This window comes from Hyperolius riggenbachi, chromosome 2 (assembly GCF_040937935.1).
Source record: "Hyperolius riggenbachi isolate aHypRig1 chromosome 2, aHypRig1.pri, whole genome shotgun sequence".
Classification (NCBI taxonomy): Eukaryota; Metazoa; Chordata; class Amphibia; order Anura; family Hyperoliidae; genus Hyperolius; species Hyperolius riggenbachi.
The window spans coordinates 101,141,977-101,165,313 of record NC_090647.1 but is presented as its reverse complement, the minus strand read 5'-3'; the positions used below and the strand labels follow the sequence as shown (position 1 = coordinate 101,165,313).

The 23,337-nt window shown below is 42.2% G+C and overlaps 1 protein-coding gene across 2 annotated transcripts in view; it reads right to left on the bottom strand.

Moving 5' to 3' along the window:
- The window catches only part of ATP7B (ATPase copper transporting beta), a 164,105-nt gene that overhangs the window by 58,640 nt on the left and 82,128 nt on the right, over window positions 1-23,337 (bottom strand). For both annotated transcript variants that reach the window (XM_068267125.1, XM_068267124.1), the window contains 5 exons: window positions 16,348-17,533; window positions 10,585-10,824; window positions 6,280-6,443; window positions 3,772-3,933; window positions 1,418-1,494 (listed from right to left, as the gene is read on the bottom strand). In XM_068267125.1, the coding sequence (XP_068123226.1) occupies window positions 1,418-1,494; window positions 3,772-3,933; window positions 6,280-6,443; window positions 10,585-10,824; window positions 16,348-17,533 (1,829 nt within the window). The remainder of the gene's footprint in view (window positions 1-1,417; window positions 1,495-3,771; window positions 3,934-6,279; window positions 6,444-10,584; window positions 10,825-16,347; window positions 17,534-23,337) is intronic.

Sequence of the window (23,337 nt, the reverse complement as noted above, 5' to 3'; positions counted from 1 at the left end):
AGCAGTCACTTCCTGCCTGGTGACAAGGTGATTGGTGGGACATGGCCAGCAGTCGCTTCCTGCCTGGTGACAACAACATAGGGCTTGATTCACAAAGCCGTGATAACGCTTATCACGGTCGCGCCAGCGTTTTATACGCGCTATAATGCGCGGAACGTTTTCTGTATTTGCGTGCCAAATTACGCCCGTTTTCACGTGAAAGCGGATGCTATTTTGTGCGCAAATTCATGTTTGTGTGAGAAAAACGATACGCGCAATATAACTAGCGCGACTGTGATAAGAGTGATCACGGATTTGTGAATCAAGCCCATACATTGAAGGGTGCACAAGACAGAGCAGTAGTTTCTTCTCCTGAAATCTTTATTTCCTATTAACTGCTATCGGAACACTTACAGACATTAGTTTCATCTGTAAATATGCACAAAATGTACATGATGCAATTTTGGGCATATTTGTGACTATGCTAAGAGGCGTGCTTAACAAGCACAAGAACCCAGCAGACTTCTTCATCAGCTACAATCTGAATATTTGCAGCTGCTCCTTGATACTGCTAAGCAGGCAACATGGCTAGGTACATATTTTATTTGCTACCAATGTCCCTGGGACATCAGCTGTCCTTACTACAAAGCATTTCTTGATAATTGACTGATTGCTGTCTCTCTGGCTGCCCTATTATGTACGGGAACCCAAGGATTAACCACCCAGCAAAGAATATGGATCGATCTCCATGAAAATCTCAACTGAAAGCAGAAGCAACTTAAAGTGGAGCTGTCAGCCATACTATCTCAGAAAAAAAAAAACACATATATAGAAGTACATTTTGACTGTGTCTATCTTGAAGCCAATCCTGACATAATTTCCTCCCTTACTCTGTCTGTGTATCATTTCCAGCCCACCACCCAGGTCTGCAGTAGAAAGTGCATTAAGAAATATAGGCCAATCAGAGAGGAACAGAGGTGTGGGAAGAGAAAACAAGAGGGAAAGAGGCTTCAGCCAATCAGGCTGAAGGGGAAAAGAAAGAAGAAAAAAAGAAAACCCAGCATGCCCTGCAACTTCCTTTGTGTAGCAGATGTACCAGATGGGAGCCAGGGAAACTGGGGAATGATATTTTATGGAGAAGAAAAGTAAGAGTGATTTTTAACTTTTGGATTGCCTGGTTAGCATTCTTATTACTTGTTTACCAGATAAAAATAAAGAATTTTTGATTTTATGCCCGACAGTTACTCTTTAAATATGTACATTGCAGCTGCCTCATGTTCATGAAATATGACATCTGTGCTGAAGAAGGTTCATTGAGTAACCTGGATCCATGGTGAGATTTAGGCAACTAACATCCCATATATGACCTGTAGCTGGTTATCTCAACTGCTGCAGGCTGATTGCCATTCATACTTACTGCCTGTATATTCATACTTACTGCCTTATTTCATGCCTGTGATCCAGATTATGAGCCGTGGGATCCCTTTTAGATAAACTAGCTTGAAAACCAATTGCCTGTTAATAAAGAGAAGGAATTACCTCTCATTGTTTGTACAAGAAAAAAAATGTATTTCTAAATTAGTCCTAAATGATTCACAATATTACAGCACTAGGGAAATGCTCTCCAACCATTCCATTTTTTGCGGGTCCTACCCACTTGTTCAGGTCAAGGTATAGCGTCTTTTAAGACAGTGATCTGGACCCAGGAGCTCCTGTATTTGAAACAGGCCCTCCTAGACCCAGATCCTTGTCGTAAAAGACACTATATATTGACCTGAAGAAGCAGGTAGGACCATTGAAACGCATCATCTTTGTGTCCAATAAATATTTTCTATTTTAATTTTATTTCTTCCTATTTATCCTTATCAAAGGGATCAAGAGATCTGTTGTTGCTGCTGCGGTTTAGACTACAAGGTGGAAGGCGCATACTGAATCTGTCTGAGAAGATTGCAGCCGATAGGAATGACAGTCTGTAGTGCAAGAAGTGCCCAGTGTCCTGACCAGGTAATTTAAAAGTGATCTGACTTCAGATAACCAAAGCTCATACACGGCCAATAAAAAAAAAAAGCTCTGCAACTCATTGCCTACACCGATCTAACCCCTCCTCTCCCCCCCCCCCCCCCAAAAAAAATGACTAAAAATGACTGAGGGGAGGGGCAGGGGATTCATTTGTTAATCTTTTTCCATTCAACAGCCCAAGCAGGCATATAGCGTAAGGGCTTGTTCACACTGGAGCACTTCTTCAGGAAATCCCAGTGCTTTGACTGCCGGCAATCAATGAAGTGATGAGAATGTTCTTAAATGTAAAGGTTTTCACTGTAGCATTGCAATTTGCGCAGAATCACAATCACACTGCATGTAGCATTTTTTTGAATGATTGTGATTGGTGGAATGGTGTAAAACGGCACCTTCCTTAAACAATGCATGAAAACCGCGATTTGCAGTGTGAACTGGGTCTAACTATACATGTTTAACATGTGGCAGAGTGGATGTAATATGTCTAAGCAGCTAGTTATAAATCATTTTCACGGATATGTGCATAGCATAATACAGGCTGTACCCGAGGCGACATTTGACATGAGGACATAAACGTGTATGTACATTGCAAAACATATTAATAACCAGGCTGCTTTACTGGTTTTATTTTGCTGCCTGAAAGAGTTAATTTTCATGCATGCAAGTGGCAGCTTCTGTCTTGCCGGTGCCTTGTTGGGAATGTAGTAAATATCACTGATAAGCAAATTACAGCCATAAAAGTTTTACTGGTAGAATACAACCTCTGAGGGCAGGGGTGAGAGAGAAAAAGGTCAATAGTTCAAGTATTTTAACTCTGGGACACTCAATAGGCGTCGATGAGCAAAGACAAAAAAACATTCAGGCCAGTTTCACATTATAAACTGGTGGTAGCTAAAAATAGCCTTCGGGGATTTCCGAGTTAATACACAATAATCCCCTTTCTGGCTGACAGCCAAACGGGAAGTGAGGCACACTAGCGCTCACTTCCTGTGGTGAAAATACAAAGTGCATGGAAGTATATTTAAAAAAATATGCTTTTGCGCATGCACACTGCAACGCTGGCGCAAAAAACATTTTAAAAAAGCTGCGTCGCCATAGACTTGCATGACTTCTGGTCTGCCACATGTCGCCGTGCGCATTGCCTGATAACGCACGGATGCTCTTGTGGCAGATGCACCACGTCCAGCGCTTCCAGTGTGAAAGACCCCTTAGACTTTCATTGACCTAGTGTCACCCTGCAGTAAAAAAGGGTAACACACCGCAATGAAAACATCCCAGTATGAAAGTGTCCTCAATCTACTTTGTAAATGTTTAAATATAAAATAGAACCAAAGGGATGTCTAAAAAAAAGTAATTTTTAAGATTAGGAGAATAGATACAATTGTTTATCTCATCAGTTTATTTTTACCTCAGGTTCACTTTAAAGGACAACTGAAGTGAGAGGATTATGGAGGCTGCCATATTTATTTCCTTTTAAGCAATAAAAGTTCCTGCTGAACCTCTACCTCTAATACTTTTAGCCATAGACCCTGAACAAGCATGCAGCAGATCAGGTGTTTCTGACATTATTGTCAGACCTGACAAGATTAGCCACATGCTCGTTTCTGGTGGGATTCAGACACTACTGCATTCAAATAGATCAGCAGGGCAGCCAGGCAACTGGTATTGTTTAAAAGAAAATAAAAATGGCAGCCTCCATATTCTTCTCACTTCAGCTGTCCTTTAAGGCTGGCAGATTACTGCGTCTTTTGCGGTCGAAGTTTACATTTTGTGTACCTCAATGACTTGAATGATGTCTCTCGGACCAATAACCTCTGGATCAAAATTGACTAGAGCTTTGCAGGTGGAGAGAGCTACGGTGGCCTTTAGGATACCCGGCATCCTCAGCAATCGAGATTCAATGTTACGGACACATGAAGCACAGGTCATCCCTGTAATCTGCACATGAAAGATAGCACAACCCTCTATTACTCAATGCAACAGGTGCATAATTTCTCAATAGTATATTACATCAATACAGTGCAGGCCGTGTAACATTTATATCTGGATTTAGAAAGCAGTGAGGTTGTCATTTACATTGAACCTTTAAGGTTAATTTTCTAGTGTGGCATTGTAAACAATTCATCTGAGCAGCCATAATGTAGCTCAGCTAAATAAATGATAAAATAAAGCAGTGTTCTCCCCAGGCTCTTTTAGCCCGGTGCTCCACCCGGCTAGTTTTGGTGAGCACCCGGCTGTTATTAGCTCACCTCCTCCTATTCTGTAAGCAGAGTTGCGCACATAAGCACCGGCCCTGCATTCTCTCAACTTGCCCCACCCGGCTACTTTTTTATGCCACCCGGCTACTATTTCACGCCACCCGGCTGGAAAAAAATTCTGGGGAGAACACTGTAAAGGCTTTAGTGACTAGCTTTTTTAATATAAAAAATCATGTACAGACAGACACAAAAGTTTTGGCTTTTGTTTACTTTTCAGGAGAGCAGCTGCTGCATTCTGACTGCCTCATTTACATAAATAAAACACTAATTTATTACCCCCATTACGACTAGTCCTGCCAATACTGGTTACCTTATCCATGCAGGGCATGTATGGATGGGATGTGCTGGAGAGGGATTGTTACAAATACTGCTGCCTGTCCACATGTCCTCCATCTCCCATCGCTGTGTCTTCTGGGTCCCTCTGTAGCTGCTGTCATCTCCAAGCCACTCTGTATGCTGTTCTTCTAGGTTGCATTTTCTGATGGGCCCACTACATGATTGACTACGTATTTGTATCGGAATTCTGAGTCACTAGCCTAAATGGATTCTAGTGAAGCAGCAACCTGGATGTGAGGTGCCCACTCATATAACTGCGGGGGGAACCACATATTCAAGCATGTTGTTCCAGTGGCTCACCCACCCTGCAGAGGTGGTCCTCTTTAGCAACATGTTCATGACCTTATTAGTCACAGTAATAGGAAGCTAGCCTGGATTTTCCTACTACAATCTTAAGAGAATACTATGGATACCCAAGTGTTCTAAAATGACAGTGTGCAAATAATGTCTAAGTAGCTGTGTAAACATTTTCCTACTTTTCATGTTAAATATCAGAGGCAAAAGCTGTAATTTATTGAGGGTAGGATTTAGCTATATTGGGACTAATCAATTGCAGAAGGGGTGTCTGCTTCAATGCACAGCCAGAGTTGCATATCAGACTACAGAAAGCAAATATCAAACATATCAAACTCTGAAAGCAAAAACCAGTATGAAAAGCTGTGACAATTAGCAGTGGCGTAGCTAAGGAGCTGTGGGCCCCGATGCAAGTTTTACATGGGGCCCCCCCAAGCACTCTATACATAACAATTGATACGGCATGCCAAAACCTGCCAATGGCAACTTCAGTGTCAGAGGTGCAAGAAGAGGCTGGGAAACAGTTTGTTAGTGATTACCACTATTCACAGCATCTATAGAAATGATTATTATGTGCACAGGACCAATAGAGAGGTAATAATGTAGATGAGGGAGAGCCCTTCGGGGCCCCTCTGGCCCAAGGGCCCGGATGCGGCCGCTACCTCTGCACCCCCTATTGCTACGCCCCTGACAATTAGTTACATTTCCTCTGCTCTCTTCAGACACTTCAGTCAGAAACACAGGACACAGCAGCTGTTGGGAGCTCTCTTCTCTGTCACACACAGAGCTACACACAGAGTTAACTGATCAAGTGTGAGGGGAATTTCCCCTCTCCTCATGGCTCAGTCAGCCGTCAGTTTTGGCGTCAGTAAAGTTTGAAAGTATTTTGCTAACAGTAAACAAAGAAGTTGCTACTAAAATGTATACACTTAGCAGCACTTCCCAAACAATTCCTGTGTCAATTGAAAAAAATATGTGAATAGATAGTATTACTTTAACTTTGAAGCCAAGAGACCACAATATAAGCTCTGTTGTATTATACTATCAGTAAGTAAGCATCATGCCTCCGCAGACACCAATGATATTCATATATACACGGCACGTCTGAATTACTGCACACTTTTTTTGGCAGTTGGACGGAGCAACTGCCATTCACGAAGTGCTTTTTAGAATTCCCCATGAGGAGATGAGCTGGTCTAAAACCTGTTGGTTCTGTCAGATTTCTACTACCTACTGTAAGTGACAGCAACATAGGAGAAAAGTAATGTATGGCTCATTTTACTCTGGGAAAAATGTAGTTTTTATTTGTCTAAGTTTACATGTACTATTAAATTTCAATTTTTTTTGCGATAGTGGTCCTTTAAGCCCGAAGTCATGTGACCTTGCTTATACTTACAACAAGCTCAATGCTGCCATGTGTTGCAGTGCAGTCTTCCAGTACCGCTGCTCCAAAGCCCAGGTTCTCAATAAGCTGTGCAATTTCACTAGGTGTTATCTGCTCTGCTATATATCTGACTTCTGCTTTGCCAGCCATCAGTGCAACAAGCACAGAAACTATACCTACAAAATAAGAGTTCACAGATTATAAAAAAGTAGAAAGATAACAGTTCATTTAAGACCTTCTCTGTGTGGAAAAGGGTAGAAGATTTTTTGGGGTGTATCCAACTGCTGCTTGTGTCCACGGATTTAAGATCATCTTTATTATGTAACTATGTAGCAATGACAAATTTTCTGTAACACTTTAAAGAGTACTGCATACCATTCATGTCACAGTCTATAACTATGGCAATTGCGAACATAAATACGGTAAATTTCTTGACCTGGATAGGCCCCATAGGTAACCCCTTGGGGCAGGGGGTCCCAGTGCGGGCACAGCTGCGCTGGAAGGGGTAACAGAAACGCAGGCGATGGGGTCTTGGGACTGGGGACCCGCTATCACCGCTGATGCCCCTGTGGAACATTCTGGCCGGGCCTGAGTCCCCTGTGCATTGGTGGCCCTACTACTGACCGGAGAGGCCGACGGGCTGAATTGGGAGGGAGCTCTGTGCCTTCTGGTTTGAGGTAAGGTGGGGGGCCTGCAGTTCCAGGGCATCCAAGTGTCCCATCTGGCCTGCCTTTTCACTCTCTCCAGCAACTCCGCTAGTGCTGCTGCCTCCATCGTAATTGCTCCGAGGCTGCAGCCTGATACTCTGGGCCCGGCTAAGTACCCCCCAATTTAAGTAGAGACCTACTGTATATGTGAGGGATGTGTGTGTGTCTGCCTGTCCTTAGGCCTTCTTCTGCTGCTGCTGCTGTTGCTCTCTTGAGGTGAAAGGAAGTCCCTTTGTTCTCCAGATTGTAATTAACAAAGGCTAGCAGATTTCTGCCCACCTTTGTTTGTCACCTTGACCCCAGCTGACCTATCAAACTGCCTGGTGTCACCTTTCACCCATCTAGGTCATAGTGTTGTCCGGATCATGAACGATTCGGATCTTTGATCCGAATCTATTTTATGAGTCGATCATCCGAATCATCAAAATGAGTGATTCGGATCGCAAAAGGGGCGGGGCCAGGAGCGACACGCCCCCTCTCAGCGGGCAGCGGGGTCTTGGAAGCAGAGCAAGCAGAGATGGATCGCTCTGTTGGATGGGAGCCAGGGACAGGTAGATGAGAGAGAGGGGACATGGATGCCACTGCCAGATATGTGTAGAGCACACATACTGGCTATAACGTGCTGCCCATTATAGGCTGTCTGTTCCGTAGTGCTGCACAGTGAACACATTGGAAGCTTTTGGCTCAGCACAGCTCAGTAACTTTGCAGACAGTGTGGTTGAAAGGCAATATAATCCTCCTGCACTCGGCACTAAACAGCTGCACTTCACTTCTGGGAATGCTTTCTTTCTTTCACTGTGCGACCTTTTCTTTCAAAGTGTACAGATGAACATATAGGTGAAATATATGTAAAGCATATGACTTCAGCATGTGGGTATTACGTGCAAACATTTCTGCTCTCTGCTCGTCCCTCCTCCCTTCTCTGTCCACTCCCTGCCCTCTGTCCATCTTCTCCCCTTCTCTGTGTGTCCACTCCCTCCCCTTCTCCTGTCCACAGACCTGTCCTGCTGTTCATTTCACCCCCGAATGCTTCCGGTAGTAAAATGATCCGAGATTCGGATCAAAGATCCGGATCTCTTCAATGATCCGATTCGAATCATCCGGATCATTGAAAAGATCCGAACTTCCCATCTCTACTAGGTCATGTGCTCCTGTCGCTTATCCCTCCCCAGCTCTGGAGCTCTCTTTTCTCCCATTCTGCGGTCACAGTAAGCAGTAAAAATCTGACAGATCTGATAGGTTTTGGACTAGTCCATCTTCTCACAGGGGATCTAAAGCATTTCCTTTAATCTTTACTAAAACACCCCCTGGAAAGGATCTATGTAAGGATGTCGGCTGGCTTATCTACTCACTTGCACATTATTTTGGCAGCTGATCCAAGCAACTCCCATTCAGTAAGTGCTTTTGAAAATAACCTTGAGGAAATGGACAAGTCCAAACCCTGTCAGATCTCTCAGATTTGTACTGCCTATAGTAAGTGATCACGCCATAGGAAAGAAAATAAATTATAGTGTATTTAACTCTGGAACAAATGTACATATTATGCATATCATACACATGCATTTAAATGTATACATTTTTTGAGTTTTACATCCAAATTAGCACTAAAAACCACCGCTAGCGCCATCGTATCATGCATGCACCCCTGCCTGCCTTCATGCACACGCTTGCATGTATTTGCACATGTTAGTGCACCCATTCAATAGTGAATGGTTGCTGCCACAGAAGCAGTCGTTCCAATAAAGTTACAGTAAAAAAAAAAAAAAAAAAAAAGTGCTCACAGCGCTCAGTTGCATTGCAGAATAATTCTGTATGTCATTTCACTGCCCATACAATTCTATGGGCCTGTTCACAGTACTGCGTTGTAACTGATCACATTATTTGAACTCGCTGCATTCAGGCTTCTTATTAAAGTCTATGGCCTCGATTCATCAAGACTTATCGAATCAATTACCGACAGCTCGGTAAAATACCGAACTCGATAAGTTGATTTCAGGATTCATCAAAGTTATCTACAGCTGATAGCAAGCATTCGGTAATCATTCGGTAATGATGCGATAAAACGGAAGAAAGTGCAATTCATAAAAATGAAAGTGGGCGTGGTTTTGCGTTAAATTTAGGATTAGTTATCTAGAACCATATCATTTTGCAAGAGAATGGATTAATTTGCTATCCCAGGACATCTGCATTTCACTTGAATCATCGTGTAAGAGAACACAGGCAGTGCCATGGTTAACTAAATTTCTAGCTGCACTACATTTTTTCAGAAAAGGCTCCTATCGAGCCGTAGCTGGCGAAATTGTGGGATTGTCCCAAGCGACTTTCAGAATCCTGGTCCAGGTGTTAAGCCCTATCCGGAATGTTGCTACGTGGTGTTCAAAGGACTGCCTTTTTACCCACAATTCCACTGGAATCTTATGGCCTTGTGTTAAATTACCACTGTAAAATAGAAATATCGACACGTTACCGAATGGTTACCGCTTTGTTATCTATATTTTATTGAAGTCACACCGAATGCGGAAAAACCTTGATGAATACAACCAGAAATCTATAAATTTCGAATTCGGTACTAGAAAAAAAGTTATCGCAAAGACAATGATGAATCGAGGCCTATGTCTCAATGTGTAAAAAACCTGGGTGTGCAAAGTGGTTAAGAAACCTATTAATGTACAAGTATGTTTTTGGGGTGTGAGAAATGTGGAGAGAACATACACTTTTTGCGCAAAGGGTGTCCTGCCCAAGATTCAAATCTAGAACTTTAGTGCTGCAAAGTTAGTGTGCTAAAGGGAAGGTCCAAGCAAAATAAAAAAATGAGTTTCACTTACCTGGGGCTTCTACCAGCCCCATGCAGCCATCCTGTGCCCTCGAAGTCACTCACTGCTGCTCGAGTCCCCCGCTGGCAGCTTGCCGACCTCTGAGGTCGGCGGGCCGCATTGCGTACATTTTTACGCATTCCCGCTAGTGCAGGAACATTAACACATACATTTTTACGTATTACTGGTTCAATGCGTAAAAATGTACGCATTGAACCAGTAATGCGTAAAAATGTATGTGTTAATGTTCCTGCACTAGCGGGAATGCGTAAAAATGTACGCTGCGAAGCTGCCAGCGGGGGACTGGAGCAGCAGTGAGTGACTACGAGGGCACAGGATGGCTGCATGTTGCTGGTAGAAGCCCCAGGTAAGTGAAACTCATTTTTTTATTTTGCTTGGACCTTCCCTTTAAGGCCACGTTGGGAGCTCCCATACACACACAGCTGATTCTTGCCCGTCGCAGTCTTTATTGGCCAACTTGGCCAAGTTCAAATTTGGTGTGTGCTCTTAGCTTTAGACACCCATTTCCTGCCTCTGGGACTTGCACAGGTCTCTTTACCTTTGGCATGAGGTGATATTGGGGATAGCAACAAAATGTGACAGGGAGCTTCCCTGGGGCTGGTTTTGTCCCATTTGGCAATTTTCTTGAGCCACTATCCTCTATGTGCAGCCCTTTCTTCCAAGAACAACCTATCCATGTATGTGTGCACAGCAATAAAGAATATGAAGGTGCTTTATACAATAATAATAATTGTTCTGTTTCTTTGCATTTGACATGAAGCACACAAAGCAGCTACCATCTTTTTTCCTCAGGTTCCTCTCAATGTTGGAGACACAGGAAGCACAGGTCATCCCTGTAACCTGAAGGACACATTTCTGAGACACAATGTTGTCCCTTAAAGGGATGTCCACGTCTGGCTTCTTAGGGATGATATCCACAATATAGTCTGCATGAGGAGTCATTTTCTTTGATGTTCTGTGGGAATTTTGTCTTGATTTAGCCTTTATCTGTTTGCTGGGGTCAGATAATGAGGAATCTGGAATACACAAAACATCTTAAATTCAATATCTGTTTTATTTATGGGAAGTTCACATACACGTGCAATGTTGCATGAAAACATACTTTGTACAAGGATTTTCTCTGTTTCTGTGAGTAATCTCTTCCGGTTTCTGGTAGAATTAATTGGGGCTCTACATAACACACATAGTAATCCATTCATAATGAATACCAATGAGGCACATCCATACAAATGTCTCTTTATGTCGCAGTAATGGGGGAGTTTTTGTTCCTCTTGGATATCCCCATCATAATATGCTTCATTCTTTGTAAGCCATATTCAGAATCCCCCAGTAGAACTACAGGTCCTTCTAAAAAAATTAGCATATTGTGATAAAGTTCATTATTTTCTGTAATGTACTGATAAACATTAGACTTTCATATATTTAGATTCATTACACACAACTGAAGTAGTTCAAGTTTTGGCATACGGCTTATGAAAACCCAAAATTCCTATTTCAAAAAATTAGTGTATTTCATCCGACCAATAAAAGAAAAGTGTTTTTAAAACAAAAAAAAGTCAACCTTCAAATAATTATGTTCAGTTATGCACTCAATACTTGGTTGGGAATCCTTTTGCAGAAATGACTGCTTCAATGCGGCGTGGCATGGAGGCCATCAGCCTGTGGCACTGCTCAGGTGTTATGGAGGCCCAGGATGCTTCGATAGCGGCCTTAAGCTCATCCAGAGTGTTGGGTCTTGCGTCTCTCAACTTTCTCTTCACAATATCCCACAGATTCTCTATGGAGTTCAGCTCAGGAGAGTTGGCAGGCCAATTGAGCACAGTAATACCATGCTCAGTAAACCATTTACCAGTGGTTTTGGCACTGTGAGCAGGTGCCAGCTCGTGCTGAAAAATGAAATCATCTCCATAAAGCTTTTCAGCAGATGAAAGCATGAAGTGCTCCAAAATCTCCTCATAGCTAGCTGCATTGACCCTGCCCTTGATAAAACACAGTGGACCAACACCAGCAGCTGACATGGCACCCCAGACCATCACTGACTGTGGGTACTTGACACTGGACTTCAGGCATTTTGGCATTTGCCTCTCCCCAGTCTTCCTCCAGACTCTGGCACCTTGATTTCCGAATGACATGCAAAAGTTGCTTTCATCCGAAAAAAAGTACTTTGGTCCACTGAGCAACATTCCAGTGCTGCTTCTCTGTAGCCCAGGTCAGGCGCGTCTGCCGCTGCTTCTGGTTCAAAAGTGGCTTGACCTGGGGAATGCGGCACCTGTAGCCCATTTCCTGCACACGCCTGTACACGGTGGCTCTGGATGTTTTTACTCCAGACTCAGTCCACTGCTTCCGCAGATCCCATAAGGTCTGGAATTGGTCCTTCTCCACAATCTTCCCCAGGGTCTGGTCACCTCTTCTCATTGTGCAGCGTTTTCTGCCACACTTTTTCCTTCCCACAGACTTCCCACTGAGGTTCCTTGATACAGCACTCTGGGAACAGCCTATTTGTTCAGAAATTTCTTTCTGCGTCTTACCCTCTTGCTTGAGGGTGTCAATGATGGCCTTCTGGACAGCAGTCAGGTCGGCAGTCTTACCCATGATTGTGGTTTTGAGTAATGAACCAGGCTGGGAGTTTTTAAAAGCCTCAGGAATCTTTTGCAGGTGTTTAGAGTTAATTACCGTAGTTGATTCAGATGATTAGGTTAATAACTCGTTTAGAGAACATTTTCATGATATGCTAATTTTTTGAGATAGGAATTTGGGGTTTTCATGAGATGTATGCCAAAATCATCAACATTAAAACAATAAAAGGCTTGACCTACTTCAGTTGTGTGTAATGAATCTAAAATATATGAAAGTCTAATGTTTATCAGTACATTACAGAAAATAATGAACTTTATCACAATATGCTAATTTTTTTAGAAGGACCTGTATATCCTTAAAATGCTGCTTTTTCTTGGACTGATCTGTAATTGGAGAAGTCTTTTAGTACTTTATTCAATCTATACAGCAACATTTTTATTACAATGTGACAGTATAGATTGATTCCCCAGGCAGCAATTGTGAGTTAGTGCACAGATGTGAGCAGCCACATGGACACTAAGCAGCTAACGTATCTGGACGTATGGATGTACCCATGATGTAAAAGCAACATCCTGTTCCCGGTAGGTGCAGCACAACTTCCTGTTAATTAATTGTACAGATGGCAGCTGCGTCTCTCCCTACTGAGAAACAACTAATTACACTGAACAAACAAGCTCCTTGTTTGCTAACATCTGAAGACATTTTTCAAAGCATGGGTAAAGGTAATTTTTAGGAAGTACACTGGATGGGGTAAAGGGGACAAAGACTTGGCATAAAAAGAAGTTGAGGAAAGACCTGAACTCTTGCACAGGACACAAGGAAAACAGAGAAGAGAGAGAAGAGCCTGTCTAATCCCCACTCATCTGTAAGTAATCACAAGTGTAATTTGATCTCTCAGCTGCGTCAGCACAGAAATTTGTCAGTCCTCGGCAGACACAGCTAATATGTAAACACAGGGTGTTAACCCTTTGTCTGCTTCCATGAAAGTAGGAAGTAGATACATTGCAGATTTATTGCAGGAGGTTCTGTAAACTGTAACAAAGAAACACTTTTTTCTTTAAAGGTTATTATGCTGTTGCTTATCTTTTAGAGCAGAGGAAGTTCTGAGTTCAGGCCAGCTTTAATTATATCAGTTAATGTAATTAATCTTTGAATTCTGTTTTCTATTGCTTATGGCATATTTTAGAAGACTGCGGAAAGCAGCGCTTCTGCAACAGAGACATTGTACAATCCTGGGGAGAAATAGAGGTCCTTCTAAAAAAATTTGCATATTGTGATAAAGTTCATTATTTTCTGTAATGTACTGATAAACATTAGACTTTCATATATTTTAGATTTATTACACACAACTGAAGTAGGTCAAGCCTTTTATTGTTTTAATGTTGAGGAGTTTGGCATACAGCTCATGAAAACCCCAAATTCCTATCTCAAAAAATTAGCATATCATGAAAAGGTTCTCTAAGCGAGCTATTAACCTAATCATCTGAATCAACTAATTAACTCTAAACACCTGCAAAAGATTCCTGAGGCTTTTAAAAACTCCCAGCCTGGTTCATTACTCAAAACCGCAATCACGGGTAAGACTGCCGACCTGACTGCTGTCCAGAAGGCCATCATAGACACCCTCAAGCAAGAGGGTAAGACGCAGAAAGAAATTTCTGAATGAATAGGCTGTTCCCAGAGTGCTGTATCAAGGCACCTCAGTGGGAAGTCTGTGGAAAGGAAAAAAAGTGTGGCAGAAAACGCTGCACAACAAGAAGAGGTGACCAGACCCTGAGGAAGATTGTGGAGAAGGACCGATTCCAGACCTTGGGGGACCTGCGGAAGCAGTGGACTGAGTCTGGAGTAGAAAGATCCAGAGTCAGTTGCCTGGCTATCCTGCTGAGCCTCTGCCTCTAATACTTTTAGCCATAAACCCTGAACAAGCATGCAGTAGATCAGGTGTTTCTAACACTATTGTCAGACCTGACAAGATTAGCCACATGCTTGTTACTGGTGTTATTCAGACCCTACTGCAGCCAAATAGATCAGCAGGGTTGCCAGGCAACTTGCATTGTTTAAAAGGAAATAAATATGGCTGCCTCCATAAACCTCTCACTACAGTTGTCCTTTTATGCACGTTTGTGCTTACTACAGTTTAGTGCATTTACCCCCCCATGTAACTATGGTAACGTGCATTACGTTACTTGGTTAAAGCAGGTTACCACAGTAAAGCATGTGTTAGCCTTGTACTCTAGGTTGTGCTAATTGAATAATGTGCAGTACTCTGCTGGCGTTAGTACCGGTAACATTTCCATGTGCTGCCTGTGCGCAGGAAATTTACCCGTGGTACTTGCATCAAGCCAAATATGTGCTGATGAAATACACACACACTCACATTTTTGTTTAGTTTTTAGCTTTAAAGGAGTTATCAGGCTAAAATTAACAAAATAAGTGCTACTTACCCGGGGCTTTCTCCAGCCCCAAGCTCCCAGCATGTCCCTCGCCGCAGCTGTGCACGCACCTGTTCACCGCAGCTCCCTCCCGGTCCTCAGCGATGACGTCAGGCCGACCTCCAGGTCGGCCTGTACTGTGCCTGCGGCACTGTCAATCACCGCCACGTGGACCAGAGCGAACTGCACAGGCGTAGAACTACTGCGCCTGCGCAGTCCGCTCCAGTCCACGTGGTGGTGATTGACAGCGCCGCTCACGCAGTCGCAGTACAGGCCGACCTGGAGGTCGCCCTGACGTCATCGCCGGGGACCTGGAGGGAGCTGTGGCGAACGGCTGCATGCAGAGCTGCGGCGAGGGACATGCTGGGAGCTTGGGGCAGGAGGAAGTCCCTGGTAAGTAGTGCTTATTTTGTTAATTTTAGCCTGATAACTCCTTTAAAGACACTGAGGAGAGACATTGAAGCGAACAAAGAATTATGATATAATGAATTGGTTGTGTAGTACGGATAGTTAATAGTACATTAGTAGCAAAGAAAATATTCTCATATTTTTATTTTCAGTTATATAGTGTTTTTTTTATAACACTGCATCATTCTCTAATATTTGCAGTTTACACACTACTCCGCATTCTAAATGATTTTACAGAGCAGGACAGTGAACTATTGACCTGTCCTCTGCAGAGAAAAATAAAATACAGTGACTGACAGTTGAGATAACAAGCTTCAGAAGACAGAGCTCTCTGCGACTTTGAAAGTCATGGAGCTCAATGGCTCTTCTGCATAGATAACAACTGGAGTTTCTTAACTCTTCCTGTACTGGAAACAATATTAGATCTATGTCTCTGCTCCTAATGTTTTATTTCTTAGCTGTACTACACATACAAATCATTATATCATAATGTTTTTTCCGCTTCAGCGTCTCTATAACTACAAATTAAAAAAAAAAATATACTAAAAGACTATGGGCCTGATTCACAAAGCGGTGATAACTCAGTTATCACGCCTAAAAGACTTTAGGCGTGATAACCTTTGCACCGCTGAGTTAGCACCGCTTTGTGCTCTTTATCGCGCGCAAAGTCCCACGCGCAAAGTTTTGCGCGCGCAATCGCGCAACTCCGCGCGCAGCGCCCATAGGGTTTAATGGGCACATCGCTTCGCGCGAGTTTCTTCTTATCATGCCTAAACTGAGTTTGGGGCGTGATAAAGGGCTTTTCACTGGCGTGCAAACACTTTGCACCGCTTTGTGAATCAGGCCCAATATGTTGCTATTAAAAATAATGCTATTCGTCATAAGTGTAGAAATTAACCTGATTTTAGGTATGATGATTAGAATTCATGTTGGTGCTCAAATTCGGGTTATTAAAATTTGGAAATCCACATTCACCCGTCACCTCCCATCAGGGGGAGTTCACTTATTTGCAAATTCGGGTTTCTGAATTTCAATAACCCGAATTTAAACACCAACAGTAATAATAATTTGCATTTCACCATACATTAAGCAAGGGTAAAATGAAAAATAGAAATGATATACCTGATACAAGTGCAGCATCAAATCCCATGTCTTCTATGGCCGCCCTGATCTCTTCTGCATTTGTGTCACCTGGAATAAAATGAACTGTTCCAGCACCTTCTTCCAAGGACACCGCTATGGTCTGGACTCCTTTCCTCTTAGAAATCATGCTTTCAATAGAAGACACACATGAGCCACAGGTCATTCCTACAATGCTGAACTTGGCCACACTGGTGGCTGATCCCAGGCCTTGGTGCAAAGATCTATATTTAGCTGGAGACTTTGTTGTGATGCGTAAATGTTCTTCCATTGGAAGGATAACCTTGAAATTGCCAGGAGGAAGGGTTTCAATAGCATTCTTTATGGTAACAATGTCAACAATACTTTTGGTAAAGCACACGATGGCGTGATTGTTCTGAAGCGAGACTTTGATGCTGTGAACCCCAGGAAGATCAGATATGTTACCTTCTATATTCTGAACACATGACTTGCAATGCATGCCTTCTATACCAATTGTCACTGTCTCCTCTTGGCCATCTCTGAAAGTGTCACCAGAAGTAACAGACTTAAAACGTTCTACATCAAGTCTTAATGGATCTGGCTTATTCTTAAGAAAAGCTACAAATCCCATATCATCTATTTGTTTCCTTAGTTCTTCTGGCTGAATGTATTGTGGATCATACGTAATCACTGCTTCTTGGCCCGATAGGGACACTTTTATTTTCTGGACACCTTGAAGTTTACCAATTTTCCCCTCAATTGTGTTGACACAAGATTGACACGTCATGCCTTCTATCCTCATCTTGGCCACCTCCTCTTTGTGACTGACACCCACCACCTCTTCTTTGTAACTGACTTCCCTCTGTAACGGTGATGCCTCTTTGTACTCTTGTATGGTTGCATCAAAGCCCATGTCTTCTATCTCTTCACAGATCTTCTGAGGGGTGATTTGTGAAGGGATGTAATGTACAGTGGCATTGTTTTGCTCCAAGTAAACTTGAATTCTGACTATGCTCGGCAGTTTAGAGATCTTCCCCTCAATGCACTGAACACATGATTGACATGTCATGCCTATAATTCCTATCACCACAGAAGAGGAGAAGGTGAGGTCATCTAGGCTACCTTTATAACCCTGGTTCTCAAAAGCAAGTCGTTCTTTCGCCGTCGGTGGAGCATTACTGGACTTTTGGACATTTTTGGAAAAAGTCTGGAATGAGAATAAAACTGTGTATATTAGGAACGCTGAAAAAAACATAACTTTTTACATGTTTATGTTATATATGCAGGTAAGATCGATATTATCAAAAGCAAAAACGAACAGTGTATGGCCAGTTTGAGAAAGGTATGGAATGCACGATTCAGAGGATTTATAAAATCATAGTATTCATGTGTTGAAAAAGGAATATTAGAATAAAAATAATTAATGTGGTAATAGAAGCTGACAAAAGATCAATGAAGACTAGTTCTTGAAGAAGGGATGTAAGCCACGATACTGGTGGACCAATCAGCCATCCACTATTGTCTCCTCATGATGGATGAGCGGATTTTGCATTAGGAATGTGTACACGATAGAAACCGGTTTATCCAGTTACGGTACTCTTTTATGTTTAATGTTGTTCTTTTCACCCGCCATGCTGTTCCTTCTTGGTAGTATATAGTATTCGTAAACAAGCAGGTGATATCTATCCATGGTTTGCTAGCTCAAATTCATAGTTCCCACATGTTGTGTGGATCTATTGACACTCCGTTTCTATTACCACATGAATTGTCTTGGATTGCATTATGATTTTTTTTCACATATGAATATTATGTACAGCACTTTTATTAGCTCTCAGTATTTTACTGGAAACCCAAGTTTCTGTTAATGACCATGATATTACTGGTCAGACCATTCTATGAATAATAATCAGCGGAGGTTATTGATTATTACATTTACTTCCATTAGCAGGCATTGAACATATGTACAGCACTCTCTAACAATATCTGGATTACTGAAAAAAAGTAGGAGTTTCAGGTTTTTAGTTATACAGGAAATGATGGAAATTCTCAAGGATTGGGACATTGGATGACAATAAAACAATTCAAAAGAAGTTATAAATCCATTAACACCCTATCCAAAAATACAAATATTGTTTTTTTACTTCTGGCACTCGGTCATAACCTACCATATATATTTGAATAAGTTGACCTTGTGTATAAGTTGACTCCAATATTCAACCCTCTTAAGCTGGAATTTTTTATTGACTCAAGTATAAGTCTACCCAGCAAAGTTAATAGCTGCACTTAGGGCATTATTGTGAAAATAGTACTATATCTACAAAGTGTTTTATATTGTTATGGAGCCCGGCCTTCATATATAGTGTTTTATATTGTTGTTGTTTTTTTTTATTCACGAGGCAAGCATTTTTAGAATAAAAGAGTTACATTTTTACATTTTTACCGCTTTCCTTCTAAAAATGCTTGCTTTGTGAATAAAAAAACAACTTTAATCGTAATGTCAGATGCTAGCAGGACACAGCAACAGCTCGTGTCTGCTCGGTGCTGCCGCCAGAATCTTGCGCAGAGCTGCAAGCTGGTAACCACAGCAACGGACAGCAATAGGTGTCCGTGTTCTTGAAGGGGCCTCAGCCGACAGCATTAGGATCTGTGACGTGCGGTGCCGTCATGCGGCTCACATGAGCTGAAGAACTGCACGAGAGTGCAGTTTCAGGGCCCGTTTCCACTATAGCGTTACGAAATCGCCGGCGAATCACCGCAGGCAAATCGCATGCGGGTGCGATTCCGCATGCGTTTTTTGCCGCGATTTCACATGCGATTTCGCATAGGTAAGGCTGTATGCGATTTTAACCATGTCACTGCCTGTGTGAATTAACATGGGTACCTATGCGAAATCGCATGCGAAATCGCGGCAAAAAACGCATGGGGAAAACGCATGCGATTTCCCTATTAAATACATTGCGTGCGATTCGCCTGCATTCCACACGCAGGCGAATTCTGAGGCCCCTACCATGCAGATTTTTTCTGCACAGAAAAACGTGCGGGGAAACGCACAAGTGGAAACAGTCCCATCCACTTGTACTGACTGTGCGAATCCGCATGCGTTGCCCGCATGCGGATTCACGATAGTGGAAACGGGCCCACAAGGTGGAGGATCCTTTTTCTGAAGAGGGAAATATAATGGCATCACAAACAGCTGGTTTAGCTGCCTCCTACAGCATAATGGTATAGTCTAAATCGGTGTCAGTAAATGTTTCTTCTGACGTGGCTCCCTTGCTGCAAATTTGTAATGCCAGTGTACTAATTACATTTGTTCAGCCACTAAACATGTTTAAAGTGCTCCACTTGCACATAACTTATATATAATGAAGTAAAAAGCACTATTTTCGCAATACTGCCTCTTTAAGAACCAGGAAGAAATAACAGCTGCACTTGGGGCTCAGGAGGGGTTAATGACTGCACTACATACAGTACTGCAGCTATTAACCACTCCTTACTCTTAAATGCAGCCAATAGCTCCTTCAGGCCCCCAAGTGCAGTAATTTACTCACCTTCAGCAGCCCAGTGTTTCCCCCCTGCCCCTTTCCTTTTTTTGATCAGTTATTAACATCCCTTTGAAAAGTTCAGGGCATTCAGGAACGAGTCCTACATTTCACCTAGCAGTAACTGTAGTAAAAATAACGTAATGAATAAAATTGCATTTTATTTTTTTTAGAATATTCATTTATAAATGATTCAGTTAGAGTTTGCCTATTGTAAACTCTTTCCTCACCCCGATACATTCTGCAATTTATCACAGGTGTCGACATATTTAGTCTTGTCAGGTGCATCTCTGCGGAATGTTTTTGAGAAAATATTGCCTGGTCTCCCAGAATGCCCTGGGAGGAAAATTCAGCAAGGCTAAACAACCTAGGTTAAGAATTATTGAGAGGACCGGGCTCCATAACAATATAAAACACTATGTATGAGGGCCGGGCTCCATAACAATATAAAACACTATGTATGAGGGCCGGGCTCCATAACAATATAAAACACTATGTATGAGGGTCGGGCTCCATAACAATATAAAACACTATATATGAGGGCCGGGCTCCATAACAATATAAAACACTATGTATGAGGGCCGGGCTCCATAACAATATAAAACACTATGTATGAGGGCCGGGCTCCATAACAATATAAAACACTATGTATGAGGGCCGGGCTCCATAACAATATAAAACACTATGTATGAGGGCCGGGCTCCATAACAATATAAAACACTATGTATGAGGGCCGGGCTCCATAACAATATAAAACACTATGTATGAGGGCCGAGCTCCATAGCAATATAAAACACTATGTATGAGGGCCGGGCTCCATAACAATCTAAAACACTATGTATGAGGGCCGAGCTCCATAACAATATAAAACACTATGTATGAGGGCCGGGCTCCATGACAATATAAAACACTATGTATGAGGGCCGGGCTCCATGACAATATAAAACACTATGTATGAGGGCCGAGCTCCATAACAATATAAAACACTATGTATGAGGGCCGGGCTCCATAACAATATAAAACACTATGTATGAGGGCCGGGCTCCATAACAATATAAAACACTATGTATGAGGGCCGGGCTCCATAACAATATAAAACACTATGTATGAGGGCCGGGCTCCATAACAATATAAAACACTATGTATGAGGACCGGGCTCCATAACAATATAAAACACTATGTATGAGGGCCGGGCTCCATAATAATATAAAACACTATGTATGAGGGCCGAGCTCCATAACAATATAAAACACTATGTATGAGGGCCGGGCTCCATAACAATATAAAACACTATGTATGAGGGCCGGGCTCCATAACAATATAAAACACTATGTATGAGGGCCGGGCTCCATAACAATATAAAACACTATGTATGAGGGCCGGGCTCCATAATAATATAAAACACTATGTATGAGGGCCGAGCTCCATAACAATATAAAACACTATGTATGAGGGCCGAGCTCCATAACAATATAAAACACTATGTATGAGGGCCGGCCTCCATGACAATATAAAACACTATGTATGAGGGCCGGGCTCCATAACAATATAAAACACTATGTATGAGGGCCGAGCTCCATAGCAATATAAAACACTATGTATGAGGGCCGGGCTCCATAACAATCTAAAACACTATGTATGAGGGCCGAGCTCCATAACAATATAAAACACTATGTATGAGGGCCGGGCTCCATGACAATATAAAACACTATGTATGAGGGCCGAGCTCCATAACAATATAAAACACTATGTATGAGGGCCGGGCTCCATAACAATATAAAACACTATGTATGAGGGCCGGGCTCCATAACAATATAAAACACTATGTATGAGGGCCGAGCTCCATAGCAATATAAAACACTATGTATGAGGGCCGGGCTCCATAACAATCTAAAACACTATGTATGAGGGCCGAGCTCCATAACAATATAAAACACTATGTATGAGGGCCGGGCTCCATGACAATATAAAACACTATGTATGAGGGCCGAGCTCCATAACAATATAAAACACTATGTATGAGGGCCGGGCTCCATAACAATATAAAACACTATGTATGAGGGCCGGGCTCCATAACAATATAAAACACTATGTATGAGGGCCGGGCTCCATAACAATATAAAACACTATGTATGAGGGCCGGGCTCCATAACAATATAAAACACTATGTATGAGGACCGGGCTCCATAACAATATAAAACACTATGTATGAGGGCCGGGCTCCATAATAATATAAAACACTATGTATGAGGGCCGAGCTCCATAACAATATAAAACACTATGTATGAGGGCCGGGCTCCATAACAATATAAAACACTATGTATGAGGACCGGGCTCCATAACAATATAAAACACTATGTATGAGGGCCGGGCTCCATAATAATATAAAACACTATGTATGAGGGCCGGGCTCCATAACAATATAAAACACTATGTATGAGGGCCGGGCTCCATGACAATATAAAACACTATGTATGAGGGCTGGGCTCCATAACAATATAAAACACTATGTATGAGGGCCGGGCTCCATAGCAATATAAAACACTATGTATGAGGGCCGGGCTCCATAACAATATAAAACACTATGTATGAGGGCCGGGCTCCATAACAATATAAAACACTATGTATGAGGGCCGGGCTCCATAACAATATAAAACACTATATATCAGGGCCGGGCTCCATAACAATATAAAACACTATGTAGATATAGGAAGTGTTTCTGATGCTTAAACCTGGAAAATTACTGTAGGAGTGGGGATCCTGAATAATTTACTGCATTCTACAATATGTCACTACAGGGCCTCTTTAACCTATTAAAAGTGATCATTTATAAAAGAGCACAGACCATGAAATTGAAATAATATACTAAGCTACATTTGGCATTTGTAGGTGCGCTTTGCTTAAGAACATCAAATAGCTGGTGAGATTCCAGGTAATAACAGAGGGGTGAAATCAACACCTTATATAAACATTCTAAGGTTTTTGGCACGACTCGTTTCTCACTCTTTGAACAGGGAAGTGGCAATCCGCCATTTTTAGGATGGAACCCCAAGAGTCAGTTTTCCATCGTTCTGGAGCTGCAGGATGTCAGTTTTCTCAGTTAATGGACCATTATCGCAAACAACTGTAACATTTCAAATGCATGTGCAGTAGAGAGTGTCATTTATCTGGCACAGGAGGAGATTGCCTGATGCCAGTTATGTGTGCCGGATGCTTGCAAAGTCAAAGCCTAAAATTGGGATCAGACTATGGCAGGGAAGTTTGACTATGACTATGGCAATTGCAAGCTCCTCTGAAGGACGGTTAACAACATGAATATGGATGATGTAAGGTGCCGTGGAAGACAAAAGAACTATATAAATGCATGATACAGTATTCATCTGTGACTAATCACAAGTTGTAATTTGATCTCTCAGCTGTGTCAGGTGGCTGTCTCGGCAGAGCAGCTAATTTTTAAACACATGATGTTAAC